At 44.5% G+C, this 26821-nt stretch overlaps 1 protein-coding gene across 1 annotated transcript; it reads left to right on the top strand.

The window, feature by feature from the left end:
- Positions 1 to 2734: 2734 nt before the first annotated feature.
- selenoo1 (selenoprotein O1) lies at positions 2735 to 26131 on the top strand. Its single transcript, XM_084334538.1, has 9 exons — positions 2735 to 3386; positions 3920 to 4123; positions 5463 to 5640; positions 7272 to 7402; positions 13690 to 13967; positions 19249 to 19417; positions 21747 to 21932; positions 22599 to 22755; positions 23852 to 26131. The coding sequence occupies exons 1-9, from the start codon at positions 2842 to 2844 to the stop codon at positions 24092 to 24094; spliced, it is 2091 nt and encodes a 696-aa protein (XP_084190664.1). The 5' UTR covers positions 2735 to 2841; the 3' UTR covers positions 24095 to 26131.
- The last annotated feature ends 690 nt before the right edge of the window (positions 26132 to 26821 follow it).

Consider the following 26821-nt stretch of genomic DNA (forward strand, 5'->3'; position numbering starts at 1 on the left):
TCATGTCATATAGACCTTTACACTGCGAGGGAACAGCTTGGACCCAAGTGTATCTCCTCTCATGTCATATAGACCTTTACACTGCGAGGGAACAGCTTGGACCCAAGTGCATCTCCTGTCAGCTATGGATATTAGCACCCCCTACCCCCAGAGGTCCACAATGGAAATAAGCCTTTTGGCTTTATTGTGTTTTTAACCTCGATGATTTTTTACAGCCAATTTTTTTTTTTTTTTTTTTTAATGTATGTATTCCTGCTGGACAGTTTTATATGTATCCTTTATGAATGATCTAATAAATTCAATCAATCAATCAAACACTGCAACAGGGAATGAACTTGGGCCCATTTAGAACGTTTACGTTTGGGGGGGGGGAAAGATTCATCATGTGTGTCGACACTTTGTTGAGCGGCACCTCTGCTGGAGGCCGGACCGCCGAGCTCCTGCTTTTACAAACCGACGCTGTTGGTTTGTGGACACGGTTGTTTTGTACCTCTGTCTGTCACGAGGCAAAAAAGCAGCAGTTTGTGGAATCCCAGCAACGCGGTCCGGTCTCCCCAACCTCCTCCGCTTTCCTGTTGCCGCAGCCATTACGGCTCCGCCGATGAAACGTTTAGCGCCGGTGGCTGTGTATCCTAAAAAAATATCATTTTGGAAGCTTACAGTGGCAAACATTGCTGCAGTGCCCTGCTTTCAAACACACACACACACACACACACACACAATGCCATGTTTGGGCACACAAAGCCGCTTTACATGGTCGGGATTACATAAAACAAGTAAAAACATCACTTTAATAATGATCAAATGATTCAAATAGAGGCTTAAAATGGATTTGTGTCAACAAGGGAGTACAAATATAGGGGGGGGGGGTAATGGCAATTAAGGTGGGGAAAGCCTGTGTGAAGAGGTGGGTTTTGTGGTCCGTTTTGAATGTTGACATTTTCTATGTGGATTGGAAGAGCATTCCACAAAGAGGGGGCAGTGACCTGTCACCTCGGGTTCCACAGAGAGGGGGCAGAGACAGAGACCTGTCACCTCGGGTTCCACAAAGAGGGGGCAGTGACCTGTCACCTCGGGTTCCACAGAGAGGGGGCAGAGACAGAGACCTGTCACCTCGGGTTCCACAGAGAGGGGGCAGTGACCTGTCACCTCGGGTTCCACAGAGAGGGGGCAGAGACAGAGACCTGTCACCCCAGGTTCCACAGAGAGGGGGCAGTGACCTGTCACCTCGGGTTCCACAGAGAGGGGGCAGAGACAGAGACCTGTCACCCCAGGTTCTACAGAGAGGGGGCAGAGACCTGTCACCCCAGGTTCCACAGAGAGGGGGCAGAGACAGAGACCTGTCACCCCAGGTTCCACAGAGAGGGGGCAGAGACAGAGACCTGTCACCCCAGGTTCCACAGAGAGGGGGCAGAGACAGAGACCTGTCACCCCAGGTTCCACAGAGAGGGGGCAGAGACAGAACAACTTGTTGCTTCAAGCCTTTCAACCTGGATCATCCCTGGCCGTAATGCAAAGCTACGCTAGCCAGGCACTTTCACACTAACCAGGCACCTTCACACTAGCCAGGGACCTTCACGCTAGCCAGGGACCTTCACACTAACCAGGCACCCTCACACTAGCCAGGGACCTTCACGCTAGCCAGGGACCTTCACGCTAGCCAGGGACCCTCACGCTAGCCAGGGACCTTCACACTAGCCAGGCACCCTCACGCTAGCCTCCTTCCTTTAAAGTGACATTCTATTTTTTAAAGTGACATTTTGTTTACGTGGTTGTTTTAGCGGTTGCCGCATGAGTGTTGTGTATGCTCATGTGTACTTGTGAGTGGAGAGTTCAGTGTTCAGTGTTCTGATGGCCTGGGGGAAAAAGCTGAGCCGGAGTCTCTCTGTTCTTGCAGCGTGTGACCATAGGCGCTTGCCTGACCGCAGCAGCTTGAACAGGCTGTTGTTGGGGTGGTGGGGGTCTTTCATAATTCTGCAGGCTCTGGATTTGCACCTCCTGTTATATAAGTATAAGATAAACGTAATGGTTTGAAAGCTCGGCGTTGCTAATAAACATTTAAATTTTTTTTATAAACTGGTCAACACAGCTTTATTTCCGGCATTGGGTGCCTGATGCGCATGCGCTGTGATCAGGCAGCTAGAGCCGTTTTGAGCAGTGTTGACCAGTTTATAAAAAATATTTAAAATGTTTATTAACAACGCCGAGTTTTCAAACCATTACGTTTCTCTGTCCAAGACCCTCGTGCAACTGTGAGTACCTTTGACATTTCTCTGTGATACTTGTATAACGAACGGTTCGGGCAGGACCAGCTCTTCATGGTAAATCTAGGTTGGTTTCCTATCGAGGAGCAAGGGACTGTGGATTCACTCGGCCAAACCTTGTTGGCGTGCATCACAGTCACGAAAGGGGCTACTGTAACATAAAAGCTGCATCCAAGTTCGCTGACAACTTCAGGGTTAGTTTTTATTGGGGTCAACATAGCCTATGTATATGAAAATACCAAAACCTACAATGCATTTATTCTACACTCAGTATTCGTAATCTCCTACCACATTATATGCTAAAATCATTAAATACAGCTCGCAAACGCATATTTCCAGCTTTAAATATCCCAGAGCATTATCATGAAGAACAGGGGCATTGCATTGACTACTAGCACACACCTGGTATCAAACACATGAGTTCCGTTGTTAACGTTTCCTGTAGGACCCATAATAGTGCAACACAACACCCCTCACAACATCCGCTGTTATGAAAGCGTGAGTCGGGTTTTAATGTCTCCGTGCAGGTTTCTTTTGCTGCACAAGCAAATCTAAAAACACAAATGGCCGTATTTGAATGGCTTCTCTAGCGCGTCTGACACTACCAAATATCTCTCGCAACGCGGCTTTCAGATTGTTCTGCGCTGTTGGGATGGACGGGATGGGTCTGGCGATGAGTCGTTCGCCGCTGGAACGGCTCGAGTTTGACAATCTTGCCCTCAAGAAACTCCCCCTGGATTCGTCGGAAGAACCGGGCGCGCGATCGGTGAAAGGAGCGTGTTTCTCCACGGTAACACCACAGCCGCTGACCAAGCCCAGGTTCGTGGCCGTGTCCGGTGCAGCCCTGGCGCTGCTCGGGCTCAGCGGGGAGGAGGTGATGCGCGACCCTCTGGGCCCGGAGTACCTTAGTGGCTCCACGGTGATGCCCGGCTCCGAGCCCGCGGCGCACTGCTACTGCGGACACCAGTTCGGACAGTTCGCCGGGCAGCTGGGCGACGGTGCAGCCTGCTACCTGGGGGAGGTGAAGGTCCCAGAGGGGCAGGACCCGGGGCTGCTGCTGGAGAACCCAAGCGGCCGGTGGGAGATCCAGGTGAAAGGAGCTGGACTGACGCCCTTTTCCAGGTACGGTTGTTGCACTCACTCGTGTCAATCACCCTGAGCTGTGTATGAAGCTATAGCCTTAGATTGTGTGATACTTTTGTCCATTGGTTGTGTGCCTAGGCCATGATTCTTTACACCATTTTTTGGAACTGTACATATCCAGTTTGTTATTTAAATTGTATAATATCTACATCTTGTTATCTGCACTGCACACGTTTTAGAACTGTATAGTCATCTTTATTTTAGTCATATTTTATCTTATTTTATTATTATTCTATGCAAACTTTATTGTATTCATATTATTGGAAGCTGCTATGGTCGAGGGACCACAACAAATAAAATTTCAATTTTTTTTTGCTGTAAGGTACTGAAAATACGTGACAATAAAGGAATCTGTAATCTGTAATGTAGTTTTGTAAGCAACCACGCACTGTTTGCCAATTGTAATGCTGAACATGTAAACACGTGTGAAGTGCATGCATTTCCTGTAACGGGTAGAGTAACCATAGATATCTATAGAACACTGCACTCTCTCTCTTCCCCCCCCCCCCCAGGACAGCCGATGGCCGTAAGGTCCTGCGCTCCAGCATAAGGGAGTTTCTGTGCAGCGAGGCGATCTTTGCCCTGGGCGTGCCCACCACCAGGGCCGGCTCCGTGGTGACGTCAGACAGCAGGGTCACACGGGACGTGTACTACAGCGGGAACCCCCGCCGCGAGAGATGCTCTGTGGTCCTCCGCATCGCTCCCACCTTCCTCCGGTTCCTACATCTCTTAACTAAAGTTTAAGATTTTGCACTGTGTGTTTTGTGTTTCATACCACGGAAAGACTATATATAATGGGGTTGTCCTCAAATTCGTAGTCAACTAATAGTCATAGGAATTTGTCCACTAACCCGATTTTGATTAGTTGATTCAATCGACAGATCTGTAAAAATGTGTGTCCCACAATCACTCAGAAGGATCTCTTTTCTAGTGCTTATCAGAGATCTGCTTATAATATCTAATATCTATATATAATATAATATCATTCAGCACGGGAAAAAGCTTTGAAAACTACTCATTTACTAAGCAAGCCTTGGTCGACTAGGACCAAACTGACCGATTAATCGACTAATTGTACATTCAAATGCAATGTAAAACGACGTTTAGAGGTGGCACGAATGCATACAAAGTAGGGGTGTAACGATTCGACCTCACAACGATTCGATTCGATTATGATTCTTCAGGCAACGATTCAATGCATCATGAAATCTCTTCATTTGACCACGATTTGATTTGATTAATTTTCGATAAATTTTCTATCAGTTAATTCCCCAAAAGATGTTGAATACACAAATGTGGCTGGGGGAACTGATTCACTCAGCATGAATGGACTATAGGTCAATAAAAACAATACACACACACATAAAATCGTTTTTTTTTTATTTAATTTTTTTATTTAGATTATAATCTATTCTAACATTTTCAAATCGATGCATCGAATCCAACACATTAGAATCGATGCATTTCGATTAATCGATGCATCGTTACACCCCTAATACAAAGTCAGTTGAAAGACACAAAAGAAGGTGCACACTAACAGACGCAGCTTTGCTCTGGGCGGATAGAACGGTGTTCACTCCAGTTGAATATGTTTTCAACTTGAGCGATAAATTCGCCAGGCGTGATGGAGCAAATACATCCATAAATGGTCTCATTTTTGTAAACGTCAACAATGCTACTGTTGAGACCAAATGCACTAGCATGTCTTCACGCCAACGTTGCTAGTTACCAACTGTCAAACTGAGTAAAGTGAGACAATATTTCTCTGCAAGTTGTATCGGAACGTACTGGAAGTGGGGTTTGTCCTATGACCATCTCTTTAAAACCAGCGTATATGGATCAGAAGTAAAACTATCTCACAGTGCACTGTAAACATGGCAACCACAGGCTCATAATAGTATTTTGACATTCAAGTTTCTTTAAATAGTAGCTAACACCTTATACAACAGCTAGTCCTATTTGCCTTAGTATTCTAGAATTCACCAGCTAATTTTTGTAACATACTATCACCATAACTGTGTGTGTGTGTTTGTGTGTTTGTGTGTGTGTGTAAAGGTTTGGGTCCTTTGAGATCTTCAAGCGGGCCGATGAGCAGACGGGCAGACAGGGTCCCAGCTATGGCCGCGACGAGATCCGAAGCCAGATGTTGGATTACGTCATGGAGATGTTCTACCCCGAGATCCAGCAGAACTACCCAGATAGAGTGGAGAGAAATGTGGCTTTTTTCAGAGAGGTGGGGGTGTCGGATCGGTCCCAGGCTTTTCATGCACAACACTTATGTCTGAGTGCAACATTCAATATAGCACTCTAATAATTATTAAGACTGACATGATTCAAAAGACTTGTCATTACTCAACTCTAAAAAGCACTTTTTAAACTTAGTTTACAGGTATGATTTATGTGTGCATAACTAATTATAGATGTCATACGGTAGGCGGCTAAGTGGCGCAGTGGACAAGGCGCTCGCCACTAACGCAGGAGATGCTGGTATCGAGCCCAGCTCTCGGCGTTGCTACCGGCTTGGCCGGCCGTCGTACTAACACAATTGGCAGTGTTAGAGGGTGGGAAAGCCGGTGGGTGGGGATTGGACGTTGTGGACAGCGACTCCTACAGGTCGGTTTGGTGACGCCGGTGCGGCGGAAGCAGGAAGTAGCGTGGGCAGCGTGAGCCTCCCACGCGTTACTCCTCGCCACTGAGAGATCGAGCTGCTGCGGTGAAAAGATGCGACAGGCTGCCTCCTCGTGTACCGTGATGCAAGGCTTCTGTCCTCACTACAGCCGACCAGTGGGAGGCATAGTCTAGCAACGTTCAAGACAGGGGAGGGAAGAATTGGAAATACGAAATTGGGATGGGAGAAAAAAAATTTAAATGGGGAGAAAAAGTGGATAAAAAAAATATGTCATACAGTAATTCAGTCATAATGCTCTTTAAAGTATTTGTATTTGGGGGCGACAGTGGCTAAGGAGGTAGAGCGGTCGTCTGGTAATCGGAAGGTTTCCGGTCCGAGTTCCGCTCCTCCCGGCAGTGTGTGGAAGTTGTAGAATAAAATAAAACTGACAAAGTGTCCTTGCCTTGAGCAAGACACTTAACCCTTAACTGCTCCAGATGAGCAGGTTGGCACCTTGCATGGTTGCCTCCACCGTCAGTGTGAATGTGAGGCATGAAATTGTAAAGCGTGTTGCATAAAAGCGCTATATAAATGCAGTCCATTTACCTTTTTTTAAATGTTTTTTTAATTAATTTTAATTTTTTTATTATACTTAAACCAACATGTAGGGTATTGCAAGGTTTCTAGCCTTGTCCTTTTTGTTTGGAGCCAAGAACATTGGGATCCTCTTATCCTTATAATCTGCTGTCGCAGGTTGAGGCCGCCTGGCTGCTGCTGTGCTGTGTGACACGCTGAGTCATTCTGTTTGTTCTGTTAAATAAAAAGAAACCAAATCACATAATGTACGTCATGTTATTGCCATAAGTAGTATAGTTACGCATTGTATGGAAAATGTAACATGTGTACGTATTACAAATAAGTACACATTCAAACATTTTGAACCTTTTATGGGGATCAAACCCTAACCTTAACCTTAACTTCATGTCTTAACCATAACCGCTAAGCGGATGTTAAAACTAACCTCAACTCTAACTGTAGTCATAGTTAGATAGTGGTGAGAGCACTCGTCCACGACTGCAATGATTATTGGTTCAACTCCTGGTTGTGGTGTTTGTTTTGGACTTTTGCCAATACTATATGTCAAAAATATGGCTTATGGCTATACCTCCTTTTTTTCCTGTGGTCGATTAGTACTTTAGTTACGTTTTCCGATGAGACCGGTTTGGCCCCCCCCCCCCCCCTCTTTTGTTCTCTAGGTGATGTTGCGTACAGCTCGAATGGTGGCCCAGTGGCAGTGTGTCGGCTTCTGCCACGGAGTCCTCAACACGGATAACATGAGCATCCTGGGACTCACGCTGGACTACGGTCCCTACGGCTTCATGGACAGGTTAGACATTTTGTCAGATAAGGAGTTTCCTTTCCCCCAGTCACACACACACGGAAAATCAACTAACGAAGCCAGAAGGCATCTAGCACGACATAAAACACAAGCAGGCATAGATAGGGTTACACATTAGAAACACATAAAACACAAACAGACATAGACAGGGTTACACATTAGAAACACATAAAACACAAACAGACATAGACAGGGTTACACATTAGAAACACATAAAACACAAACAGACATAGACAGGGTTACACAGAAACACATAAAACACAAGCAGGCATAGATAGGGTTACACATTAGAAATGCATAAAACACAAACGGGCATAATATAATAATAATAATAATAATAATAATAATAATAATAATAATAATAATAATAATAATAATAATAATAATAATAATAATAATAATAATAATAATTGTAACTGAGGGGTTACAAAACCCTGACTGTATTAAAGATTGTGATAGATTAAACCACTGCTAGTTATGTACTTTAATTACTGGCCAGACAGTACATCGAATATAGATGGTGAACACCCACAAGAACACGGCATTGACAAAGAAATAGTATTTGAGGGTAATTTATTATTATTAGGCAACATTAGGTTACAGAATGAGAATTAGGGTCGCGCTTGTATGGCGAAGAATATACGTAAAGTCAGTCAATAGCATGAGTCACTAAGAATAGCAGGAATCCTACGATGGGTCTAAGTTGACACCACTTGTCGTATAGTAGCAACTAGATAGGGCAACACTGGTACCGCCTGGAGACAATGGGTTCCCTCCGGGGGTGTAAGGCCTGGAGGGTAGAGGAATGTTCGGGTACTCCGTCTGATTCAATGAGGAATAAAGAGACTCCAGGTACAGGAGTCGGTCCTTGTAAACTCCCTTGATCAGCAGCAAAGTAATAATTGTAATCCAAATGCTAGATAGCATTGATGACAGCTAGCCAGCCTTCGTCCACGAGGCCGGCCCGAGTTGTAATCCTCACGAGGTTGAATCCCAAACGACAGTGGAAATCAACGATGCTCTTCTCCGGGTACCACGTTCCAAATCAATATAATCCAACCAGTAATGGTTCTGCAATCGCCGACGCCGATTCTCCTGTGTACATGTCCAACGGTTCTCCGCCTAGGACTCCTCGGGTCTGGGCGACGTATTTAGGCCACACACCCTGGCTAAGTACACTAGCTAAAGACACGACGAACCGCTGGGTAATGCTACACACGAACGAACTGTGGCCGCACGATATACAATAAATGAACGACTATTTACTTCACATTAGATTAGGTCGAACTCGACGTTACTTCATTAAACTCTGACACTTTTACTATTCTATTCGCACGTGGTTCTCAATGCTCTGTTAGACGCAAGGTTGCTCACTTCACTGCACGTTGGCTCGTGGTGAAGGTGGGTAAGGTACTGAACGAGGCTGAACTGAACTACTGGTGTGCGCACCTTGCGCTGTATTTATACTTAAGTGAATATCTAGTCCCAAACCGCAGTCTTTGTCTGGTATCAATACGCTGACTCCGGGCATGTTCTGACATGCCTGAACTTGTCTTTGAACCTGCCGTTGGGGGCTTGCGCGCTGGCGCCTGGGGGCGCTGTCCAATAGGAGAGCGAATATTACTCTGGTTTGAACGCAGGTAAAGGGATATTCCGTGTATATATATAAATAATATACAAAGTATATCAAACAATAAAGGTAGATTCTCAGTTTAATCTGGCCCTTCACAACAATAATAATAATAATAATAATAATAATAATAATAATAATAATAATAATAATAATAATAATAATAATAATAATAATAATAATAGATTTAATTTATATAGCACCATTTAAACTCAGTGAGCTCTCAAGGTGCTTCACAGCAGAAGGAAAATTAAATAAAAGGTTTAAAACAAGAAAACATTCAAATGAATAAAATAAAAAGATAAGACTAAAAAGGTTTAAAACATAAAAACATTTCAAATGTATAAATTAAAATAAAACAAAATAAAAAACTAAACATAGGAGCAGATTAAAAAACAGGCCCTAATGATGGGCGGTTAGGTGGCGTAGCGGAGATTGCGTTCGTCACCAACCCCGGAGCTGTGAGCTGGACGTCACCAGCTTGGCTGGCCGTTCACACTAATACAATTGGCAGTATTAGAGGGTGGGAGAAGCTGGCGGGGTGGGTCCGGGTCGTTGTAAACAGCGACTCCTACAGTTCGGTCGGGGCGCCTGCTAAGCGCGGATGGGACCTGAGTGGGATAGTGTGATCCTTCCACACGCTACGCCCTCTCGGAGAATATCCGCGCTGCCAGGTGAAAAGAAGCGGTTGATTGGCTGGACGTGTGTCGGAGGAAGCACGTGATAGCCTCCACTCTCCCAGATGATCTGACTGTGGGGGGTAAGTGCGCAGCGACCAGGAAGGGGATTGGGAATTGGCATAACGACTAACATTGGGATGGGAGAAAATCGGAGAAAAAATGGAGGGGGAAAAAAATATATATAAAAAAAAAAAAAAAAGGCCCTAGTGGAAGGCAGAGTAAAATAAATGGGTTTTATGGAGACTGGGGCCTTTGTGGACCCCGGCAGCTGATTCCACAGGCGCGGCCCCAGTGTGGAAAAAGCACGGTGCCCCATGGTCGACAGCCTAGTGTGTGGGATGGCGAGGAGGTTTTGGCTGCCAGACCTGAGTGACCTGGACGCAGGTTGAGGGGAGAGGAGGTCCTGGAGATAGGTCGGGCCGGAGTGGTTTATGGCCTTATAGACCAGCAGGAGAACCTTGAAGCTGATCCGCTGGTTAATTGGCAGCCAGTGAAGGGAATGGAGGACTGGGGTGATGTGTTGTGTTTTCCGGGTTTTGGTGAGGACACGGGCGGCACTGTTTTGGACGTACTGTAACCTCTGGATGGTTTTGGAGGGAAGGCCTGCCAGCAGAGAGTTACAGTAGTCCATGCGGGAACTGACAAATGCATGGACCAGTTCTTTGGCGTCAGACTGGGAGAGTGAGGGTCTGAGTTTGGAGATGTTCCTCGGGTGGTAGAAGGAGGTTCGACAGACTGTTTTTATGTGTGCATCAAATGAAAGTGAGGAGTCCAACACCCAGGCATAGACCGGGTTACACATTAGAAACACATAAAAAACTGTTCATGTCTGTGGCTTCCGTCTTGTTGGTCACTTTGCAGAATTAAGGATGCTAATGGCACTTGGAATGAAGGACTTCTTGAATATATTCCTACTTGCCAGGGGGACTCTATAGCGCCTCCCAGAGCTCAAGAGCTCAACCTGGCTGAATAAAGGATGGGAGCTGTCTGCCAAGATACTCCTTGCCTTCTTCCATGTTCTTTTTGTGAGGAGTATCTCTGTAAATAAAGTTAGTATTACTGAAGTATCAGGACTAATATGAGGATCCATGTAGAAACTGAAGTAGCAGTCCACTACTAGGACTAATACGCGGATCCACGTAGAAACTGAAGCTCCCAACTAGCTACAAACGTGGGCAGCTTGCCAGCTGGAAACAGAGTCCCTGTCATCCACTGATTGCATTGGAATCTATTCAATTTCAAATAGTAGGAAGCTGAGGTTGCCCTCATTTACAGAAACAATGGGTTTACAATTAAGAAAAGACAAATAAACAAACAAAGTTACATAACACAAAGGCAATTAAAATAAACAACTAAATCAGTTAACGGTCACAAGTTGACACAGTGAGTGGAAATCATACTCTCATTGTGAATGTTGGAAGAACCTCATCAATTGAAAAGGCTGATCTTCCAAGTTCAGAGCTCGTGCTTGAGGGACCTGGCAGCCAGTCGCTAATCCGGTCAAATAGGTTCCAAAATTCCATTCAACAACATTGAGAATAAGGAGGTAGCTTACGAATAAGAGCTTTAAAAATAAACAAATAGTAATGAGTGTTGCACTTGTCAGAAAGAGAAGGCCAACCTATGATATTGAAGATAGTTGTTTATCTACTGTTTATGTGTAGGCTAGTCTGTTTGTGTTTATAACTGTCTATTTGTGTTGTAAAAGCACAGCCCAATGCCTATTGATAATTTCCTATGCTGTAACATAATAGCAGATAAAACACACAATGAACTTGTTAATTCTAAGCACTCTATGCCCTGCTTTCTTGTGGTAAAATGTAAATTTAAATATTTTATTAGATTTTGCCCACCTTCATTCAATACATAGTCTCATAGATGAGTTTTGAGACACTATGCAAATAAAATAAAACTAGTAAATGAAACAACATTGATCTGGGCAGATTGTAGTCAACATCATCGATCCGTTTACAGTTGATGCAATATGCCAAACTAGATCATCACTACATATGTGATTGATGGGTCAAATTAAGTGTTGAGCTGTCCTGTGGTGAATGAATAGGTTCTTGTATCCAATCCATGCCAACACTCAGGGACTGAGCTGACGTTGTCACTTTGTATCCAGATTTATTAGATCATTCATTATGTCCGGCAGGCAGAGTCTCTCTCGCTCTCTCGCTCTCTCGCTCGCTCTCTCGCTCGCTCTCTCGCTCTCTCGCTCTCTCTCTCTCTCTCTCTCAGCCAAATGTTGCACTATTGGGGCGGCTTTGGCTCAGGGGTAGAGCGGGTCGTCCAATGATCGAAGGGTTGGTGGTTCGAATCCCACTCAAGCCCATGTCCATCCCATTGCCGTTGTGTCCTTGGGCAAGACACTTAACCTACTTGCCTCATATGCATGTGAATGAATGTTGGTGGTGGTCGGAGGGGCCGTAGGCGATGATTATTCGCCACGCTTCCGTGAGTCTGCCTCAGGGCAGCTCTGGCTGCAATTGTAGCTTACCACCACCGGTATGACTGTGTATGAACGAATAATGGACTCTGTGAAGCGCTCTGGGTGTCATGAAGAGTGCTATATAAATCCAAGACATTATTATTATTATTATTATTATTATTATTATTATAATAACTAACTGGATAGTTGTTGATAATAATAATAAATAGTTCCGTTCATTAGCTACAGTATATAGTCTGCTAATACGCCAGTGTGTGTGTTCCACGTGGAAGATACCGCTTTTCATTTGCTTTATTAGATCCCTTCCCCCCTCAGCCCCCTGCCTTGTCATAAAGCATCACTGCCTGGTATGGAAACAGCACGGCACAGGACAAGAAGGCCCTACAGAGAGTGGTGCGCTCAGCCGAGCGTACCACGGGTATTGCACTACCACCCCTGCAGGTTCTATACAACAAGAGGTGCAAATCCAGAGCCTGCAGAATAATGAAAGACCCTCACCACCCCAACAACAGCCTGTTCATGCTGCTGAGGTCAGGCAGACGCCTGCGAACACCAGCTACTAGGACAGAGAGACTTCGGCTCAGCTTCTTCCCCCAGGCCATCAGAGCCTTGGCTTGAACACTAAACTCTCCACACACAAGCACACATGAGCACACACACGACACACACACTGTACACGCTCACACACTAGCAGCCACTTTAACATGAGCAAACACACACTCATGCTGCACACGCTCACACTTATGGTCACTTTACAAAAGGAAAGGTCACTTTAAGAATAGTATAGTATAACTTGAGATTGTATAATATTGCATGTACATAAAGATCCAGTGCCTCATCCGTAGCTAACAGTGTATTGCACTACCACAGGACCTAGCATGTCCTACCATGCTCTGTAAATAACTCATGTACATATACCGATATGCCCTACTCTGTTTACTTGTTTTATTGCACAATGTCGTTCTATTGGATTCTTATTATTGTATTATGCACATCGTTGCGGGCAACACCCCCCACATTTCATTGTATACTTGTATGCCGTGACAAATAAAACTCTTGACTTGACTTGACTTGAACCCCATGCAACCCCAAAACATTCTCATCAGATGCCCCCTGCCTTTTCATAACGCCATGCAACCCCAAAACATTCTCATCAGATGCCCCCTGCCTTTTCATAAAGACACTCAACCCCAACATATTCTCATCAGATGCCCCCTGCCTTTTCATAAAGACACTCAACCCCAACATATTCTCATCAGATGCCCCCTGCCTTTTCATAAAGACACTCAACCCCAACACATTCTCATCAGAGCCAGGGAGAGTAGAGCCGGTGTACAACCGGTAATCACATGCAGCGCTACTCTTCTGTGGCTTTAGATTGATGTTTAACATACATCTGCATTATCATTAGGCCATGCTGCCCTTCGGAGATGTGCACTCTACCGAGTGCAGCTTTCTAGTTTAATTTCATTTTGTCAGCACATTATTCACGTCCTCTTCTCGTCTCCCGCAGGTTCGATCCAGAATTCGTCTGCAACGCCTCGGACAACTCCGGCCGCTACTCGTACCAAGCGCAGCCGGCCATGTGCCGGTGGAACCTGGTGAAGCTGGCAGAGGCGCTGGAGCCCGAGCTGCCGCCGGACCGGGCCGAGGCCGTCCTGGAGGAGTACCTGGACCTCTACAACGGCTTCTACCTGGGGACCATGAGGAGGAAGCTGGGCCTGCTGAGGACGGAGGAGCCCGAGGACGAGACGCTGATCACGGAGCTGCTGCAGACCATGCACAACACGGGTATGAGGTGGAGGGAGAGGAGAGAGCTGGGGCTGAGGTGGAGAGAGAGGAGAGAGCTGGGTATGAGGTGGAGAGAGAGGAGAGAGCTGAGGCTGAGGTGGAGAGAGAGGAGAGAGCTGGGTATGAGGTGGAGAGAGAGGAGAGAGCTGGGTATGAGGTGGAGAGAGAGGAGAGAGCTGGGTATGAGGTGGAGAGAGAGGAGAGAGCTGGGTATGAGGTGGAGAGAGAGGAGAGAGCTGGGTATGAGGTGGAGAGAGAGGAGAGAGCTGGGTATGAGGTGGAGAGAGAGGAGAGAGCTGGGTATGAGGTGGAGAGAGAGGAGAGAGCTGGGTATGAGGTGGAGAGAGAGGTGAGAGCTGGGTATGAGGTGGAGAGAGAGGAGAGAGCTGGGTATGAGGTGGAGAGAGAGGAGAGAGCTGGGTATGAGGTGGAGAGAGAGGAGAGAGCTGGGGCTGAGTAACTATGAGGTGGAGAGAGAGGAGAGAGCTGGGGCTGGGTGGAGAGAGAGGAGAGAGCTGAGGTTGAGGTGGAGAGAGAGGAGAGAGCTGGGGCTGGGTGGAGAGAGAGGAGAGAGCTGGGGCTGAGGTGGAGAGAGAGGAGAGCGCTGGGGCTGGGTGGAGAGAGAGGAGAGAGCTGGGGTTGAGGTGGAGAGAGAGGAGAGAGCTGGGGCTGGGTGGAGAGAGAGGAGAGAGCTGGGGCTGAGGTGGAGAGAGAGGAGAGAGTTGGGGCTGGGTATGAGGTGGAGAGAGCTGGGTATGGGGTGGAGAGAGAGGAGAGAGCTGGGGCTGAGGTGGAGAGAGAGGAGAGAGCTAGGGCTGAGGTGGAGAGAGAGGAGAGAGCTGGGTATGAGGTGGAGAGAGAGGAGAGAGCTGGGTATGAGGTGGAGAGAGAGGAGAGAGCTGGGTATGAGGTGGAGAGAGAGGAGAGAGCTGGGGCTGGGTATGAGGTGGAGAGAGAGGAGAGAGCTGGGGCTGAGGTGGAGAGAGAGGAGAGAGTTGGGGCTGGGTATGAGGTGGAGAGAGCTGGGTATGAGGTGGAGAGAGAGGAGAGAGCTGGGGCTGAGGTGGAGAGAGAGGAGAGAGTTGGGGCTGGGTATGAGGTGGAGAGAGCTGGGTATGAGGTGGAGAGAGAGGAGAGAGTTGGGTATGAGGTGGAGAGAGAGGAGAGAGCTGGGTATGAGGTGGAGAGAGAGGAGAGAGCTGGGTATGAGGTGGAGAGAGAGGAGAGAGCTGGGTATGAGGTGGAGAGAGAGTTGGGGCAGGGAGGTGTATAGAATAATGAAGGTACACCATCATGCATCCATGTTCTCATATCGTAAAAAATATATATATTATATATTGATATAGTATATTTTTAAGTTGATTTAAAAAAGTTAAAGAAAATATACTTTTTTTAAATTAAATAGCATAATGACAATTGTATTGTACTACTCCCTATCTCTGGTCACATTATCACCCTGTTAACCACTACTACACCACTCTCTAGTCACATTATCACCCTGTTAACCACTACTACACCCTATCTCTAGTCACATTATCACCCTGTTAACCACTACTACACCCTATCTCTAGTCACATTATCACCCTGTTAACCACTACTACACCACTCTAGTCACATTATCACCCTGTTAACCACTACTACACCCTGTCTCTATCACCCTGTTAACCACTACTACACCACTCTCTAGTCACATTATCACCCTGTTAACCACTACTACACCCTGTGTCTAGTCACATTATCACCCTGTTAACCACTACTACACCACTCTAGTCACATTATCACCCTGTTAACCACTACTACACCCTGTCTCTATCACCCTGTTAATTACTACTACACCACTCTCTAGTCACATTATCACCCTGTTAATCACTACTACACCATGTTAACCGTGTCTGGGCACATTAATGTATTGGCATATGACTCTGTGAGTTGTTGTTACTGCATGTTTTGCTATGTGTTTTTAATGTTTGCTTTGATCTTGTTTACAACACTATCCTGCTCTCCTAGACAGGGCTCCCTGGAATAAGAGACCTTGTTATCTCAATGGGACTCACACTCACGGTCACTCACCTGGTTAAATAAAGGTTACAAAAAGCTTAGGTTGAAAGAATGTCCCAATTGCATCACCTCTATTCAACACAGAAGCTGCTGCTTACCTCTCTTCCTCTTTGAAATCATCGTACACATCTCACCACCACACCTAGTGCTGTAGCTCTTATAGCTCAGTATTGTGAAAGGAGGCTGTCTCACGCAACCTCTGTCTGCAACCAAGGGGCTGACATTTCTTCACTGCGTCTAAGCCAAAAGATTATGTTACAACTTCCATTCCTGCTACTGTATGTAGTAGCGTTTGTGAAATTGTTATCAGGAGGTACAACCGAGTGTATGGATGGATAGAATAGTGATTCTTGTCAAAGGAGGGAAGTTTCATAACACAATTACATTTGATACATACATTGGGGCCAGTTTCATTACAATGTGAAATCTGTTCCCTACCCTACGTCTGGTTTTTAAGGAGTTAATCTTTTTCAAAACGGTCATGTCAATCAGTTTATAACATGTATACAATAATTTCCACGCACCTCGTTTCGGTTTGTCAACTTGATGTTGTCGTACCATTGTACATGGCTAGCTAGCCAAGATGGCCAACATTCGCTAGCTGATTGATTGATTGATTGATTGATTGATTGATTGATTGAAAATGTTATTAACAGATTGCCGAATGGGTACAATACAGTACGGCTCAATACACAATTGTTAAGGGGATGCAGACCAGAGAAAGACTTTCCTCTTGTTTACATCAGGGTCCCCCATTTTCAATTCATCATGACATTTATGACATACACGACATACAGATATACAGGACTGTTACATCCCGACATTTATGACATACAAGATATACAAATATACAGTACTGCGATCATAAAAGAAAATATATACATTTGAGGGGGAAGAAACTGTACATTGGAGGGGGTTGGGTGGGTGGGGGGGTTTGCTAACGTCAGCCTCTCTTGTCAAGAGAAAGAAGCCGATTGTACATAATGACAGATTGACATTGCCGTTTTGAAATGCAAATGTCAATTTAATATATTGTTCGTTTATCACGTCAGTTTGCGCCTGGATGTAGCGTAGGAACAGATTTCACCCTGGAATGAAATTGGCACCACAACACTATGCATCAGCAGACCAATGCCACAGTTTACTATGGAGTTGGAGTGTAGCCTGCTCACCATGTTCCTAAAATGGAAAACCGCTGCGACAGATAACGCTCTGTGAGATTTATGAGCTTTCTGTGTCCCTCTCATCTTTTTACTTGCTAATATAATCAACTTTATTTTATTTGTATAGCACTTTTCATACAGAAATTGCAGTTCAAAGTGCTTCACAGCAGTAAAAAATACAGGCATAAGCGAGCATAAAAAGGTAGCAAGGTAAGGTAAATCACAGTTTTTCACATTAGGATCTAACATCCCAATAGGCCTCTCTGTTTACGGTTTCATTCAGTAATAAAAATAATAAAATAGAATAGACAGAGTAAAAAAGTGCGGTTTGATTCAGTTTAAAAATAGGCAATACTAAAAGATTTTTTTTATAAAATAGAATAGACAGAGTAAATATTTACAACAGAGCATCGCTCATAACACTTAATAGAACAACAGAGCAGTGCATCGCTCTTAACACTTTGAGTTTCTTTACAAAGTTCAGTTCTAAATTACCTTATAGATATAATATAGAACAACAGAGCAGTGTGTCGCTCTCAACCTAACAACAGAGCAGTGCATCGCTCTCAACTTTGAGTTTCTTTTTAAATTACAGTTTTAAATTACAACAGAGCAGCGCTCTTAAAATGACAGTGCATAAGAGGTAGTGAGATCAAATTTGCATAGAACTGACACATGAATTTGATAGGAAGTGAGCACTTCCTTGATCTGTTAAAGGTGGTTATATCAAAGAGGCTGGATATAGGAAGAGGGAAGACAGATGGGAAAATGAATGGGAGGTGATGTTCTCACTGAGAACTCAACGCACGTCATTCATGTCGTTAATGAAACTGACTTGTGCAATACCAATCAACTGTCAATTTCAATATTGTAAATAAAAAAAATCTCAATTTGATGTCAAAACTAGGCAAACCGTTAGTCTGGTTTAACCTAGTTTTTTGTAAATCATCAAAAAAGGTGATGTACATCAGTTTGTACCAAAACTATAACGAAAGTCCAGTTAAAGAAAAAAAGATCTGCCAGGTGCAGCTGGGTAGCGCAGTGGACTAAGCACTCACCTACCACCGCAGAGACTCTGGGATCGAATCCAGCTGTCAGCAGTACCTCCGGCTTGGTCAGTCGTCCCTACTAACACAATTGGCAGTGTTAGCGGGTGGGAAGCCGGTGTGATGTGTATCCTGGTCGTTGTAAACTGCGACTCCTACTGGTCGGTCGGGGCGCCTGTTCAGCAGGGAGGAGATCTGGGGAAAATAGCGTGAACCTCTGCACGCGTTACATTCCCCCAGTGAAACTCCTCGCTGTCAGATGAAAAGAAGCGTCTGGCGACTCCACATGTATCGGAGGAGGCATGTGGTAGTTCTACACCCTCCCCAGGCTGACAAGTGGGGCAATGCACGCAACGACCAGGAAGGGAATTGGCATAACGACTAAATTGGGGTAGGTGAAAAATACAGAAAAAGCCCAAAAATAAATAGAATATATATATATATTTTTTTAATAATAAATTTCATTCCATTCATTTGGTAGAGTCCCTTGCCTGCTTATCTTCCCAGAGCTGGTGACGGAAGCAGCTGGTAGGGAGTGCCACGTCTCGGTTCCTTCCCGCCTCTGCTTATATAGGGTGTACTTTGTTATCGTGCCATTTTGATCCTGGAGTTTGGATCAAAGCACTTAGTTACCTAATCGTATGGACGGTTTCAATGGACTTGTGTTGCTATGGGAGAACAGCTTGGACCCGTGTTCATTTCCTGTCAGTTACTGATATCAGCAAACGCTGCGACAGGAAGTAAACGTGGGTCCATTTTGGAGCGTTTACGTTGTCGAGACGAAACCGCCTGTAGGAAAGGCATTCTATAAATAATAATAATAAACTTTTATTTGTATAGCACTTTTCATACAGAAATTGCAGTTCAAAGTGCTTCACAGCAGTACAAAATACAGGCATAAGCGAGCATAAAAAAGATAAAAGAGGTAGCAGGGTAAGGTAAATCACAGTTTTTCCACATTAGGATCTAACATCCCAATAGGCCTCTCTGAAATAAGGATTTACTTACTTTCAGGCGCTGACTTCACCAACACGTTCCGCAGTCTGAGTCAGATCCCCTGTGCGGCCGGAGGGGCTGCTGAGGGAGAGGAGGGGGTCGTCCAGCAGGCCACGGCGCTGCTGCTGGAGCAGTGTGCCTCCCTGGAGGAACTCAAGGCCGCCAACAAGCCCTCCATGGATCCACGGTGAGGGAATCACCAAGGCTGTGGTGTAGTTCGCTTTTAGTTTTAGAATCCAAGCTGCTCTTATCTGAGACTCTCTGCCGTTTTCTTTTTTATTATAAGATAAATTAAGATAAGATACGATAAGATATTCCTTTATCGATCCCCTTGGGGAAATGCGGGGCGTCATAGCAGCACGGGGGAGGGGGGAGGGGAGGTACAGGTATGGGCATGGTAATAGTAGAAGGACATAACTATAGCCAATACAATATAATTAACTCTGAATATAAGAATATGAGAAAGTAAACGGTGTAATCAAAGTTGCAGATGAGGGTCTGTATATCAGTTATGTTATTTGTTACAATAAATATGGGCAATAAAGAATTAGAATCTGAATATATATATACTATGAGTAAAGTAAACAGTATACACAGGAGCATCAGAAGTCCATAAGATGTCCACCAAAATTGAGAGGTCAATACTTAGATGCAACACTTAGCTTGGCACTGGAAAGAATCTGAGCACAAAGCTCGGTTAATCCACAAGATAAAGAAGAGAGTCGTACGCACAGTCACCTGAGAACCGTTTCTTTCTGTCAGCGTTTTGGTCTAAATTCTTTCTTTTTTTTTGGTGACAGAATAGTGCAGAGCTGACTTTAGATATGGTTTACAATGTATTATTTCAATGGGATCTATTCATGATGTTATGAGGTTTTATTGCCGTGACACACACGTGACCTTTAGACTTTTAACAATGGCTTGTTATGAGATCTCTGTTTAATCAACCTACTGCTACATCCTCATCATAGCAGACACCAGCGCAGTGCAAATAACAAACCCGATCTTTCCACATTTATAATGTCCCAATTGCATCACCTCTATTCAACACAGCAGCTACTGCTTGCCTCTCTTCCTCTTTGAAATCATCGTACACATCCCACCACCACACCTCGTGCTGTAGCTCTTATAGCTCAGTAGTGTGAAAGGAGGCTGTCTCACGCAACGCAGAGCTGACTTTAGATATGGTTTACATTATTATTTACAGTATTATTTCAATGGGATTCAATGGGATCTAGTCATGATGTCGTGAGGTTTATTTGCCGTGTGTCCACACGTGACCTTCAATAATAATAATATTATAATAATAATCCACCTTATTTGTATAGCACCTTTCATACGAACATTGCAGCTCAAAGTGCTTCACAACAGAAAAAATGAGCACATAGAGTGCAGACATATAAAATCAGTTTTTCACATTAGGATCTAACGTCCCAATAGGCCACCTTGTTTATGTTTTGATTCAGTTTTAAAAATAGATAATAATAAAAAGAGTAAGATAGAATAGACAGTAAAATAGTGCAATTCAATGTCCATATGTGTCTTCAGACAGCTTTGCACACCATTGAGTCAGGTTGGGCAATATGTTTATTGGCTTTCAATGCGACTCGCATCCTGATGAAATGAGAGGTTTTGTGATGTCGTGATACACATCTCTGATGTCAACGTTTATTGTAACTGGCAAATTATTAACAAAGATTTCTCACTAAATTAGATCTGAAATCTGAGTTTTGGTTTGATATCACGCTTTATTCTAATTACTATGGAGGTCATTAGGATGAACATCAATTTGATAAGCAAATAGTGAACGTTTTATTAATACCTGGGGAAGAAAATCTTTATAATTATTGCAATATTCATTCATTCCTGTCACCCATTCCTTAGCGTCTGGGCTGTGAAGAAGTATGCTTGCAGTACACTTGAGGATGTGGTCTGGCTCCTCAGATCACAGTGGGAGTTAACTCTCATATGGAGTGTCAATGTGTCCCAGTGTGATCAAATGATAAAACATCGACTTTCGTCTTTACCTTGTGTATGCATCCGACTACCCAGCTGTTTAGGTGAAAATGAGGATAAGTTCCATCTTTGCAGCTTGAACAACAAGTGACGACCTTAAAGGAACACGCCAATATTTTGGGAAATGAGCTTACCGTCTTCTCCAGAGAGAGACAAGAAGATGGATACCAGTTTCCTCTCTGTGCGTTCAGTAGAAAGCTATCTGGCTGCACATTAGCCTAGCTTAGCACAATGAATGGAAGCGGACAGTGACAGGTAGCCTTCAGGAGAGGTGTTAGTTGGACAATGCCTAGCCTAACCGGCACTGTCTGCTTCCATTCATTGTGCTAAGCTAGGCTAACGTGCAGCCAGATAGCTTTCTACTGAACGTGCAGAGAGGAAACTGGTATCTATTTTCTTGTCTCTCTCTGGAGAAGACGGTAAGCTCTTCCAAAAATGTTGGCGTGTTCCTTTTAACAGTGTCTTAATTAACAGTGTGACCTTCCGTGTCGTCTTGGCAGTGAGCTGGCCATGCTGCTCTCCATGGCGCAGAGCAACCCTGCTCTATTCCACATGATCTCTGACCGGAGGAGCGTGGCCCGGCAGCTGGAGAAGCTCAGCAGACTCAAAGAGCTGATGGAGAGCAGCCACGAGGACCTGAGGGCCAAGCAGGCGGAGGACTGGACCTGCTGGATCACCTCCTACAGGTAAGGGGGGGGGGGTCTGTGGTTAAGCTAGCGTGAAGACACTGGTATCATATGAAACTGGAGACCTCGAGGAATCCAAAGGTACCAGTCGTGTCGTGCTAGCTCACTGGCGAAGGGGGTAGGCTTTGCTCCAAAGTTAGCTTAAATTTGATATCTGAATGAAAATGGGCTCAATAGAACCAAGACTCCTCTTTACAGCCAGGCTGATTCATGCTAGTCACATGCAGAATTAGGCCCAAACCAGGCAATAAAACAACAGACAGGACCACAAGGAAGGAGAGAGCAAAGAGAGAAGTCAACTTGATATGTAAGAAAAAAAAGGGGGGGATAAACTGCCAAATGATGACAAAATAAATTAGCCTGCTGGATAGAGAGAGAGAGAGGGAGGGAGAGGAAGAGAAGGAAGGAAGGAGCTGAGTTAGATTAGGATGGACGGAAGTGTGACTGATGTAAGAGCAGACAGATACAGAGAGAGGGGGGAAGAGAAGGAAGGAGTGGGGTTAGATTAGGATGGATGGAAGTGTGAGTGATATAAGAGCAGACAGATACAGAGAGGGAGAGAGAGAGAGAGGGGAGGAAACAGGGTGTTGACTCTGGTGTGTGTTCCCTTTTACCGGTACTTTTACCCTTCTGGCTGGGTCTCTGACTGTGTTATCATTGCCACAGGAAGCGTCTGGCCCGGGAATGCGAGGGCCAGAGTGACGCTCAGGCCCTGCAGGAGGAGAGGGTGAGGGTGATGGACGGCACCAACCCCCGCGTGGTGCTCAGGAACTACATCGCCCAGAATGCAATAGAGGCTGCTGAGAGCGGAGACTTCTCTGAGGTCAGGTTCTAAATGACCCATGTTGTGTTTCTCTTGACTAGCTGGGTAAATTCAATTAGGCCTAGACAGTTACAGTGATTGTGATAAACATGCCATTATATGTAGAAATGGCCATTCCCTGTATATCCCTCTTGCCCCCATGCATGTGATGATGTCATTTTCCTTCCATTTCAGTTGGAAAATGTAATATTAATAATATAAAATTGTATTGAAGATGAAAATATACAGTATAATGAAATCTGATTTAACAACCATATACAATTTGTATATCTATTCAGTAGCTCAACTTTCACTTTGATGGACACCTTAAACCAACATTAAAGGGACATATTCTAGTAAATATGTAGGTCTTTGAGGTCCCCTAAACATCTCTCAGATGATGCATTCTAGCAGCCTCTATACCCTGTACAAATATGGTAATTTTCGTACATCTAGCAGCAGTGCACCGTCGAATGAAATTCAGATCAAACTGTCAAACTAGACATTGCAGATCAAATATGACTCAAGATCCAGGAATAGCGTATTAAACTTTAGGTTCAACTTTAGGTAGAAAAGAGAAGATTTACGAGGAAGCTGCCATTTTTTACACGCCCATTTTTCCAAGATCTCTTTTACTCGCACGTTATTAACTATGGCGATTGTGGCTGCAATTCTTAAGATTTCATGTCAAGAGGGAGGGTTCTTGTCACACCTGAACTGCAGAAACAGCACTATGTACATATTTCACATTTTCTCACTCTTTATGCAAAAACAATGCAACACACAGGAAAATATTTTCACAATAGGTGGGTGAGAAAATATATAATATAATATATTAGATTATCTATTATAATGTAATAGGACATTACATTTTGTCATTGCCACATCGCAGTGGTTGCATAAACACTGACCAACACAACACCATCCTTTTAAATTAGAAGTGCAAGATGACTCAAGAACCCTTCACACCTAGCAATATACATCCTGTTGTTGCTCTGCAACTCCGAGGGCAACTTCCTCATCAACCCTCAACCTGATCCTCTGGTTACTCGTTTCACTTTTTTTTTTACTCTTATTGCTTTCCTCTTTTTTGTTTTCTCTCTATGCTGCGCCGTAGGTCCAGCGGGTCCTGAAGGTCCTGGAGAAGCCTTTCACTTCACAGCCGGGTCTGGAGCACCCCGCGTGGGTGGGCCGAGGTGGAGCCGGGGAGCGGGCCGAGAGAGAGGAGGAGGAGGAGGAAGATGAGGAGGAGGAAGAGCCAGAGGCAGCGTCGGCATTGACGTCCATGGCGGCCGTCAGACCGCCTGTCCCCTACGACAGCAGGCCACCGGTGTGGGCCGGCGAGATCTGCGTCACCTGATCTTCGTAGCGCCTTCCCGCGACACGTCCGCTAGCCTAATCTCAACGCGACGGAGAGAGTTTATCTGTCTTTTCTTTCCTTCTGTCTGTTTCCTAACACCCTCCCCTCTGTTCCCTTCACTGTACGCCTCTCTCTGTCGCTATCTATGCTAGCAGCGTCGCGCGGAAAGGCAGCGCGAGGAGACACTCCAGAGGCAACCGGACGAACGCTAGACGAACAGAGAGGGGGATTCATTGAGACGTATATATAGCGAAATGATGACATCCGTTAAGAATTATTAGATTGTGGAGACGCAGTAGGTGCGGCGAGCGAGACACGCGACTGTAGGACTGTGCGCGTAACGCAATGCGGGTCTGTCTGTCGCCGTAATTTACACATCGATGTGGGGAAAACCGGAGATATGTCGGCCTACTGTACGTTAACCCTTTCACTGCCACGCTACCAAAGGGTTAACCCTTTCACTGCGACAATACCGAAGGTTAACCCTTTCACTGCCACACGACAAAGGGTTAACCCTTTCACTACCACACTACAGACGGTTAACCGTCTGTAGTGTGGTAGTGAAAGGTTAACCTTCTGTAGTGTGGTAGTGAAAGGGTTATTAAGCCTCTGCACTGAGGCCTGTGTGTTTAACGAGTTCCCCTCTCTCTGCCTCTCGTGTTCGTCTGGTTATTGATGACGGCTCAGACAACCAGTCCCACGGTGACATGTCTGAGCCTGATGGCCGATGGAGTGTCGCCTCCTTCTAGAACTTCTACCAAATAATTTGATGTGAGAGTGAGATATTTGAGAGTGAGAGTAGATGACGCCCGTGTGTGTATTTTTTGGTGGGGTGAGAGAAAGGGAGCGAGAGCACTTCATAGACTAAGCCGCGGTGGATTAACACGCACAATAATACTCGTATAATTACATTTACATTTTACATTTAGTCATTTAGCTGACGCTTTTATCTAAAGTGACTTACAAGTTCTGTACGACAAGTCATCAGGAAGGGCACTATAATAAGAGGACATTACATTTAGTCATTGCCACATAGCAGTGGTTGCATAAACACTGACCAACACAACGCCACAGTATGCAAGTCATGTTAAACCCAGTTCACATGTTGGATATACAATGTGGAAATATAATATGAATATCATTTGTAATGTACTATATAGCCGAAAGCCAAGAAAAGAAAATGGAAACCTGTGATTTTTTACTTCAATTGTACAAACTTCTATGGGGCTGAGGGATTTTTCTCAAGGGATATTGCGATGGAAAGGTGATGCTCTGAAGTAGGAATCGGCAATATATTGACATTTATCGTTTTTAACATCTGTTTTATGTGACGCACGTCACCGACAATGACACTAACTCAACTCGTTCAGTTATTCATTAACTCACGGTTAGCCACACTGCCCCTAGTGGCGGCTCACAGCCAAGACCGTTTGTGTTCAATCAAAGAGCCCAGAAGGCATGGTGGAGGCTTCGCACTTTTAAGTCCTTATTATGTTGTGAATTGGGACAAGCTTTTATCGTCTAAATGAACGATAAAAAAATAAAGCCAATATTAACTCGGGATTTCTCAGTCATTTCTGAAATATTTGAGTGTCAATTGAAAATTCCAGTTTCAGCTCAATACTTATCATACTTGCCATTGCTATGCAGACCGGTATGATGAACATGGAGTGGATTGTCTAACGTGATCTTCTATACCTAAGCAGATATAGTGATTTTTATTTCTTCCCATATTGCTCCGCACTATGATGAAACATGCTTTTTGTTTTATTTTTATAAAGCTAGGGCTGCTCTATTATGGCAAAAATCACAATCATGATTTTTTTATTGATATTAATTAAAATCACGATTATTAAACACGATTACTCATTGATTTGAGAACATCATATGACGACGACTTTGTTTTACCTTCCTTGTCGACCAAAGGCTGCCTTTCTGTCATCTTCTACAAGTTACCAAAGACGTTTAAAAAAATATTAAATAAAAAATCACTGGAGAAACGCACCATGGCTCCCTCCTCCCTCTCGACACCAGCTGTTTGGGTTTGGGCGGGGGGGGGGGGGGGGGGGTGGTAAGGAAGGGTGCGCTGCATTTACAACACAGGACAAAATGAGCATGCGGCACAATAATCGTTTTCATTCGATGATCTTGTTTTCATGGTTGTGGGGGAAAAAGTGAATTGAAATTGAAACTCAATTCATCGCCCAGCCCGATAGGACAAACATTTATTCACTTCCTTTTGACAACTTGAATTAGTGAGATAACAACATGGTATCGACCTGTACTAGTTACCACTCCTTTCATCAGCCTTTAGGAATGTAGGGATCTTTTCTGGATCAGAAACAAGCCGTTGGTCTGACCAATGAGTTTGGAGACTGGTAATGCATCAATCATTGTTTCTTAAGACTACGATATCACTGTCATGAAATGAGATTACATTCGTTGTGTGTAAATCTACAATATGAAATGTGGAGATTTGAGGGCTTCCTTGACCTTTATACATAAATAATAATGATAAAAGTAATAATAAAAAGCAGTAAGTAAAGATGCTATCTGTGTTGTGTTCTTATTTTAAAGCTATGTCGTTTTTGGAAGGAAAAATTACTTCCTGAATAACTAGTTATAAATGTTTAAAACCTGTTAATTATCTCAACACGCATGCAACAAATGACCTATGGAAACCAAGCTGACCCAACATTAACCCTAGAAGATGCTTATTTGTATAAG

This window comes from Notolepis coatsorum (genome assembly GCF_963971535.1).
Source record: "Notolepis coatsorum genome assembly, chromosome: 18".
NCBI classification, from domain to species: Eukaryota; Metazoa; Chordata; class Actinopteri; order Aulopiformes; family Paralepididae; genus Notolepis; species Notolepis coatsorum.